This window comes from Euprymna scolopes, chromosome 36 (assembly GCF_053919585.1).
Source record: "Euprymna scolopes isolate OS-2025 chromosome 36, ASM5391958v1, whole genome shotgun sequence".
NCBI lineage: Eukaryota > Metazoa > Mollusca > Cephalopoda > Sepiida > Sepiolidae > Euprymna > Euprymna scolopes.
This window is the reverse complement of record NC_136517.1, coordinates 84,345,995-84,355,994: the sequence shown is the minus strand read 5'-3', so window position 1 is coordinate 84,355,994 and position 10,000 is coordinate 84,345,995. Positions and strand designations below refer to the sequence as shown.

At 32.4% G+C, this 10,000-nt stretch overlaps 1 protein-coding gene across 8 annotated transcripts in view; it reads right to left on the bottom strand.

Annotated features, from left to right (window-relative positions):
* Positions 1–10,000, bottom strand: part of LOC145260645 (protocadherin-like wing polarity protein stan) — a 450,806-nt gene that overhangs the window by 79,907 nt on the left and 360,899 nt on the right. The window contains exon 24 of one of the 8 annotated variants that reach the window (XM_080118981.1): positions 4,960–5,089. The exons of the other annotated variants lie outside the window; for them this stretch is intronic. Within the exon in view, the coding sequence (XP_079975107.1) occupies positions 5,075–5,089 (15 nt within the window). The 3' untranslated portion in view covers positions 4,960–5,074. Of the gene's footprint in view, positions 1–4,959; positions 5,090–10,000 lie in introns of those variants that run through there. 8 annotated transcript variants of the gene reach the window in all.

Genomic DNA, 10,000 nt, shown 5'->3' with positions numbered 1-10,000 from the left:
AAATTTTTAAAACTTTCTTCCTTCTTTTTTATTTTCAACTTCACCATTATGGACCTTATTTCATATGGATATAAGTGCGAACAGTGGTGAAGCATAATATTTTATTTCGTTATTTCTGAGGGAGGATGCACACAAGCAATGTTAATCAGAAATAAATTGTTTATTGAGTTAATATATTTCATGCGTCTTGCAATCAAAAAAACATCGTTTTTCTTATTGATGTTTTAAATTTTTCAACTGATCGCATGTGCCAAAATGAATATACTTACATATATTAGTGTTGGGACGATTAAACGAAATCGGTAAAAAATTTGTGCCTATTTTCCGATGCCCAAAACGATTCCTTTAATTATCTTTCTTTTATCTGATTTTGTTTAAAACAAAATCTTCGACTGCTGGTAGTGATAAGATATCATAAATATTAATTGATTTTAAATTAACGCTAAAACTAAAATCCATAGGTCACTCCCCCCCTTCCACAAGAGTCTTTTTATGCTTGAGAAAATATCGGCACCTTTAACGGTAATCGGGTAAAATAACTTTATAGTTAAATATGTAGAGATTTATAATGAATCGGAATCGGAAATTTAGTAAGAAATCAGGAAAAAATATTGGAATCGTCCCATCACTAATATATATATACATACACGCACACACACATATATATATATATATATATATATATATATATATATATATATATATATATATATATACATACATAAGTTAATTTTGTTATTGTTTTAATTAGTGATAATAGCAACATGGTAAGACCGTCTTTTTATGCAATTTTATTTTCTAGGTGATAGAGTTTATTCCCTTGCACGTAAATGCCTGCATTATGTGGCCCCTTTTAACATAGTGCATTTTGATATATATATATATATATATATATATATATATATATATATATATATATATATATCACAAATAAATGACAAAAGTCTATATTCCAAAGTTGACACGCACAATTCTTGACAGTAACTGTTTCGTAGCAAAAAATCATTCATTTACTTATTAAATCAATCACTGAATTTATTTCGCCCTTAACTCATCAGAAAGAAAAAGCACTTATCAATTTCAAAAGAAAATAAATGCATCTGGGCATGATTACAAAATCCGAAAATTGGGAGAGAGGTTACCTTTTTTTCGTTTTGCATTTTAGTTTTTTAACTTTTTTTTCTTCTAATGAGTTAACGGCGAAATAAATTCAATACTTGACATAATTACATGAATAATTTTGTGCTACGAAACAGGTGCTGTCAAGAATTGTGCATGTCAATGTACTTAAGGAAATAAACGTTAAGATGGTCAGCACCTTGAAATTTGGAATACAGACTTTTGTCATTTATTTGTTATATGTTCTGTAGTTACATTAAGCTTCATAAATTGAAGGATTGGTATAAATAAAATGTGAAATTTAATTGTAGAAACATGTTTCCACACACACACACACACACACACACACACACACACACACACACACACACACACACACACATCGATTAAAAATAATAATGATTGTCTTTGGTTTTGAAAAATAACCTTATAGAAAACAAAGTCATACAAAATCGATATCGGATTCGGTAAATTATATATATATATATATATATATATAATGTATATATATATATATATATATATATATATATATATATATATATCGGTTAAAAATAATAATGATTGTCTTTGGTTTTGAAAAATAGAAAATAGCCTTATACAAAACATAAAAACATGCAAAATTATAGGTACAATTATAATTTTAATATTTCGAGCGATCCTCCCTCTTGCTCAAAAAATAATAAAGTAAATACATGAATGTGAAACTGTTACGAAAAACTGAATATTCTCAACTTTGTGCAGCGTTCAGTCTTTATGGTATTAGTGAGTGTACATGAAGTTTTTCTATTAAATAGCAAAGAAGACCATTGTTTCTCCTAAACCTAACTATTGTTTCTCTCTCTCATAGAAAATTGAAATAAAATCAATCGACACTGGATTACACTGAGAAGAACTACTACTCAAGATTTCCTACCGAAATTACTCTATCCTTCACGAATCCAGCACACTAACATATATATTTGCATATTTTGGCAGCAAGTCATTATTCAAGTACATCTGATTGAACACGATAGATTTAATCTTTTTACCGATTTTTTTTGGATATCTTTTCAATTTGCAGAGCGGTCTTTTTTATTTTGGCTGGCATGTTATATATATTGCGCGCCATAATATATAACATGCCAGCCAAAATTAAAAAAGACTGTTCAGCAAATTGAAAAGGTATCCCAAAAAATCGGAAAAAGAAATAACTCTATCGTGTTCAATCAGACGTGCTTGAATAATAGATATATCTATATATAGCTATAGAAGTGAAATTGTCTGTGTGTGGGTGTGTGTGTCTGTGTGTGCACATTGACCTACCAAACTGCTTTGTCAATTTTCAGTCTACAGACTCGAGATTTGACATAAGGGGTATTGAGATTTAGAAAAATCTTTATAATCGGTTTTCAGGCAGAAATTTGGCTGTCAAGGGCGCATAGTTCAACGATTTTACTTGGAAAATTCTACTAAACTCCTCCGCCAATTTTGGGTCTAAACACTTGAAATTTTAGATGTAGGTTACTTGGACATGGATCAAACATTTTAATTTTATTTTAGCCCAAAACAATAAATGCTAATGGGTCAAAATTGGGTTCAAAGTTAAAACAAATTTGACCTTTGCGGTCTCTAGTAAACTAGTCAGCCAATCTTGGGTCTAAACATTTGAAATTTTACATAAAGGGTATTCAGACATGCAGCAAGCTTTTTAATGAGTTTTTGGGCGAAAATTTGGCTGTGAAGAGGTCAAAGTTGAAAGAGTTGACCTTTGCAGACTCTACCAAACTCCTCTGCCAATTTTGGGTCTAAAGACTTGAAATTTTAGATCTAGGTTACCTGGACATGATTCAAACTTTATATATATACATACATATATATATATATATATATATATATATATATATATATATATATATAATGGTTGTATAGATTGGATTCCTAGAGGTAAATCCAATGAAACTCGTGTGATTATTAAAAAGTGCTTAATGAAGGACAGAGCTGATATATAGTCTGCTTATTGTACAAACAAGTGGAATCCTAATTCAAGGAGACCATCTCATCAGACCAAAACAGGGGGCGATATTAAAAAAAAGAATTGATATTGAAAAGAGGGTTAAGGATTCTCTTTTCAATATTGCCCATTTTTTCTGATGAGGTGGTCTACTTGAATTACGATTCCACTGAAACATGTATGCACATATGTAACCAATAATATTTGTATAATAAACTATATATATATATATATATATATATATATATATATATATATATATATATATATATATATATATTAGTGGCAGCTTATTTCATTTCCTGATATGCTCAACCCAAGATTGGGAACATATATAGTCATCCACATACAGTACTGTTTCCCTGTATCACAGTAATTCAATGCAACTAGACTAGCAACTACCTCAAGCCAGAATTGAAACCTAGGCGACAGTCAGCACTTCTAACCGTTGTGCTATTTGCTCACTGCTAAGGTGGCTATGTGAAATTACAATGATCAAACATTTTCCACATACCTAAGCTCTATTTGTTTATACACAGAGCATTGCATAATACGTTAGTGGCAATTTGTTATTTCAATATGTTCAACCCAAGATAGGGAGCATTTATAGTTATTCACACACAGACTGTTTTGCTGTATCACAGCTCTTCAGTGCAGATAGATTAGCACCCATCTTGAGCCAAGCATCGAACCTACAACCATCTAGTTTTTATGAGCAGTTCTACCACATAAGCTCTTGGATTGGTGCTCGTAAATGATTTATCCAAATGTTTTTTATATAAACATTGACAGGCAGATTTAAGTGCTTCACTTTTATTAATTTAATAGCATTTCAGTCCGGCGTTGCTCGGGTGTTTGGAGGCATATGTTGAGCAAAAAAAAAAAAAATAAATAAATAAAGCGGTCATTTTTTTTTAATTTGACCCCTATTATGACCCCTTAACATTTATTGTTTTGGGCTCTAATCAAGTTATTAAGTTAGATCCATGTCCAAGGAACCTATATCTAAAAATTCAAGTGCTTAGACCCAAAATTGGCGAAGGAGTTTGGTAGAGTTCTCGAAGGTCAAATCGTTAAACTTTAACCCCTTAACAGCCAAATTTCTGGCCGAAAACCGATTATAAAGGTTTTCTCAAATCTCCATACCCTGTATATCAAATTTCGAGTCTGTAGACTGAAAATTGACAGAGTTATTGCATAGCAAAATGTACACACACAGACACACACAGAGACATGTTCATTATATATATATATATATATATATATATATATATATATATATATATATATATATATATATATAGATTTATTTATTTATTTATTGTCCACAAAGAGCCTTGTATTACATTAAGTAAGCACTTGGCCTTTTTGGTCAAGATCAAAGTGTAGTATCTGTTCTTCAGATGCTGCACTTCCATTTCTTGTTCTCCTTCAGTGGAGGATCAGTCCTTCACGACTGAGACAATTTTTTTATTTTTGTACCTTTTCTCCACGTTAAAAAACGACCCTGGTGTCTAACTCTGTCCCGTGGGGAGGCATAGTAAATAGGTGCATTAAGTAAGCAGCAGACGAAATCATTTAATAAGAGTTCTCTATTCAAGAAGTGGGGGGAGGGGGCTTATAATTATTCTGAATAACTTTTTCGATGTGTAATATTTCATCATATCTTAATTAAAGTCAGAATTAATTTTTTGTTATTGAAAAAAAAAAATGTGTTAGCAAATGCCGTTCATTCATTGATGTTAAATGTCGAAACAAGTTTTAACTTCAGAAATGATGCATCTTTTTAATTAAAAGGTTAGCACTTTAAAAAAGTCCATGCAAAAATAGAAAAAAATATAGAATAATTTTTTTTTTATATTATTCATTTTTATTTTCCCCTAAATCTTAAAAGTAGATTTTCTTGTTATTCTTTTCGCTGGCGAGAATTAAGACTGTCGTTCCTGGTGCCTGATGGGAAGGTCAGCAGACATTGAACTGAAAATAAACGATTTCAAATCAGTGAACAGACTTTTTTTTTTTTTTATAGAAAGACCCACAACTAAACTTGATTAAAAATGTATTAAATTATTTTAAAGTCGATCTTGAATTCTGTCAAGGCAAGAATGTGACAACAGTAATCCGTCTTAGAGAATTACAACAGGATATTTTGAGAATAATAGTATGATCCAACTATTTTTCTCAGCCACTTTAGTTTGATTGTTTAATTAATATGTTTTTATAATATGTTTATTATTGTTTATTCTTGCTTATCATATGTTTTATGTTTTTATTATATGTTTTTATTATTTCAACCTCGGAGAATTGTACTTAAATCATTGCAAGTTGGAGACAGATCAATAAAATTATCCTGCCGATCTCGTCAGACAATCTAAGCAAAAAAAAAAAAATTTTTTTGCTTATACCTCATATATATATATATATATATATATATATATATATATATATATATATATATATATATATATATATATATACTAGCCGTTTGCCCGGTGTTGCCCGGTCATAAAATATGCATAATATATAGAATAAAAATTTGGTACGTGGGGGTCATCAGGTTGTTAACTGTTTCTATTACATAGGGTCTGAGCATAAAAATCGACCAAGCCGTTTATGATTCCATAGGGAACAAATTCACACACAAACAAATTCCCTTTACATATATATAATATATTTATTTAATTAATACAGAAACTGAGGCATGTGCATGCAAGTATTAGGTTTTTCGAAACAATTCACTTCTTGTACGTAAAAAAAAAAATGCTCGAGCTGAAATCGAAACCAAAACCTAAACACACTGAGTCAAGTACGATAACCATTTGTCCAGCTTGACAGGATCTTTGAAGGTGTTTTTCAAACCTACTCATTCTTAACATAAGGAATCTATAATGAGAATGATTCATGCATGTGCATTCGTGAAACAGGTAACAGATAAAAATCCGAAGACACCCATGTACCAAATTGTAAATTTTGACGCCTTAGCAATAGTTTTTTTTTGTTTTATGATAAAAATAGATTAAAAAGTTTTCAACATGTCAGAATACCCTATATACTAAATTTTAAGTCTGTAGTTCAAAAATTCGTTGACTATATAGGTTGAGAATTGTCCTCATACACACATTCCCACTTATATATGTATATATAAGCAACGATGAACCTGGCCAGCACCTGTACTAGGCGCGATCGTAGAAATTTCCAGGTTGGTATCTGGGGGTATATTTAATTCACTGAGGGAGATGAACCCCCAAATAAACTCGCCTGGTGGGTAAGTGACAAGGGTGTACTCCACGTAATGGTGTACTGACAACCTGCTGCAAGATACCTTCCTGAACCTGCACGTCAAACACATATTAGCCGTAGCGAATGGTGACATCTTAAGTGTGTGCTACGAAGCTGCACCTTGTGAATTACCTAAAACACTTCGTAGCCAGGCTGGCTCGATCATAGTTAGCAAAATGTATATTCGTATCTGAGTTCTGTCACTGACAAGATATATATCTATATATATAAATATATATTATTATTTACTATAATAATCAAATACCTACAGGCACTAGTGCTTCATCCTTTCAGGAATCTTCAGTGCAGGGTGTCATGATTAACACCAATCGACAGATTCGAACCTGGTAACATGAGTTAGCAAAGACCGTATCCAATGGGCTACCATTAACCGCGAGAAATAACGTTGAATTTAAACATTTTATTTTTAAATGTTTTTTATGTCAATCACAGTGATCTAATTGTTAATACGATGATCTATGCATAATATATATATATATATATATATATATATATATATATATATATATATATATATATATATATATTTTTTTTTATTGTTATATAAACATGCTCACATCCCGCTGCTACAAATAGCCACTTGTTTCAAGCAAACAACAGATATCATCAGGCAGCGACTTGACTATTCAAAAGTTCAATGAATAGTCAAGTCGCTGCCTGATGATATCTGTTGTTTGATTGAAACAAGTGTCTATTTGTAGCAGCGGGATGTGAGCATGTTTATATAACAATAAACAAGTATTATCAGCCCTTTTTATTGAGCACTATCTAACAACCTCGTTGAATTCATTAGTCCATTACTTTTGAATATAAAAACCCGAGTATATATATATATATATATATATATATATGGTAAAACTGGTAATTAGTAAAAACCTGAAGAGAGTGCTCAATACTATTGTAGAGCAAATATGTGTTTTATTTTTTTATTACCGTTTTTTTTTGTTTGGTTACATATGTTTCGAATGTTGGATCATGTTTATGATCTAACAGCCTCGTCAGACCTTCTGACAAGGCTGTTAGATCGTAAACACGGTCCAACATTCGAAACATATGTAACCAAACAGATAAAACGGTAATAAAAAAAAATAAAATAAAACACACATACACACATATATATAACTAGCGGGGTGCCCGACGTTACCCAGGTGTTTGTAGGTGTGTGAAAAAAAAAAGTGTTAGTAGTCAGGCAGACTTGAACCGATAATGTGAAGGCAGAAAAGAAAGTGAAAGAAAATCTGACATCTTACCGCTATGCTATGACGTGACAGGAAGTGAAAAGCGTTTAAATTTAGCGATGTCAACCATCATGCCATAGCAAATAGCGAAATGAAATCACGCACTTAAGTTTGGCTGTAGACCAGTTAAGCTTTCAGCTTTCTGCCGTATTTGTTTCCTCACGACGTTGTGGAAAACCAGTTCCTCCTAAAAAGGGGGAGCTGTGGCAGTGTCCAAATGAATAGCAATTGTCTGATATGAAGGGTTTCCCCCACATTTATCAAAGCTAATTGCCTTCTGGATGTCCCAGATGGGAAGGCCAGGCGTTTGTGTTTTTACATTCGATCAGTTTCGCTTTTATACGAAAAAGACAAACACTGGAAACGAGGGAATTTTTTTAAACTCAATCAAAATAAATATAGGGACAACGTCCGTTTGCAAAGCTGAAATATTATAATCTAAGAAAGTATAAAGAGACTTCTCCAAAATAATAACCTTGTTGAGAAGCCCGGCAAAAAAATCTTTTCGTGGCTGTTTTGCCTTTTATATATATATAGACTAGCTTTTTTCTTTTACATGGTTGTCACCACTTATCAAGGCCCTGAAGCCACTTGGGGATAAGGGTTATTGCGTGTACAGTAATCAATGGGATAATATCGTAGTAATCGTTAGCAATGGAGATTTGATAAAGTGTCTTACTTAAGGGGGCAGTTTATCAGAAATTTGTTTATGTTGGACTTGAAGACATCCAAGTTGTAGTCAGGTGGGAAACAGGCAAGCGGAAGAGAGTTCCACAGGCGTGCACTTCTAAGAAAGAAGCTTTGTTCATGGAATCTACGTTTTGATTTAGGCACAGTTAAAGAATAGGGATAATTATTGACAATGGTTTCAGCTAGATGAGTGTTTTTCATGAAAGATTGGCGAGGGGAGACCAGAGATTGGAGCTCAGACGAGCACTTGTCATGGAAATAACGATAAAACAAAATCAGGCTCGCAACGTCTCTTCTGTGGGAGGGAGGTTGCAGGGAAGAGAAAAGGGCATCCCCCACTAAGCCAAGAAGTCTATTTTGTGGCATGGGTGCCCGGCGTTGCCTGGTTGTTTGTAGGTGCAGAAGAAAAAGAAAAACAAAAAAGTTTTAGTAGGCAGATAGGGTCGAACCCGAAGCCTTGAAATGAATAACCTAATAATTTACTTTGACGCTACGAGGGAAGCGGAATTGTGAATGGTTGAAATTAAACGATTAAAAAGTTAAGTGAGATGTGTGTAAATTTAATGAGGTCAAACATTACGCCATAGGGGAATGAAATCCCCGCACTTAACTTTGGTTGGTGAAAACCAGCTCTCTATAAAAAGGGGAGTGCCCAAATGAATAGCAAATGTGGAGTTTTGGCCACATTGATCAAAAGCTCATTGTTTTCTGAACGTCCCTGGCACTTTTGCCAGGGAAAGTTGTTTGCTACCGATTTAGCCGAACAAACACGCAGAGAAGGAGAAATACCGCGAAAATAGCGCGTAAAACTCGTTCAAATAAAAGATACACACAACCTTGTTTTATAAATCGGAGATATTATAATCTAAGTAGTATATAAAAAGTTCTAAGAAACAGTCACCCCCACCCGAGCGCCCCCCCCAAAGCCTTGGCCGGACATGCACAAAAAACGCACTCACTAACACACATTGTGCCTTTTATGTATATATATATATATAGATAGATATATATATAGATAGATAGATAGATTATTCCAGGTTAATATTTTGTAGAGATAAAACAACCAATGAATTATGATCAAAGTTCATACAAGAGTGCTCAATACTGAAGTAGGACAAGAGATATACTTTCTATTTGTTTTGACATAAGCATTAATATTTCACTACACATACATGATCATGTTTCGGTCAGCCAGTTACAAGTAACTAGAGACCTCTTCAGGCGATATTGCTTATGCAAATTAAAAACTCTACTTTTGTACAAGCAGTATTGCTTAAAAAGGTCTCTAGTTACTTGTAAGTGGCTGACCGAAACATTCTCATGAATGTGTAGTGACATATAACTGCTTATGTAAAACAAATAAAAAGTTATACATATATATGTGTGTGTGTGTGTGTGTGTGTGCATATATATTTATATATATATATATATATATATATATATATATATATATATATATATATAAATATATATAAATATATATATGAGAATGATGGAAATAGTATTCCGACGAAATAGATATAAAAATAAAAAGGAACAAACCGAGTTATGTGTTCATCAACGTTTCGTCTTTATTTCCAGAAGAAGTCTCGAAATAAACACGAAACGTTGCTGAACACATAACTCGGTTCGTTCCTTTTCATTTCTCTCTCTATATATG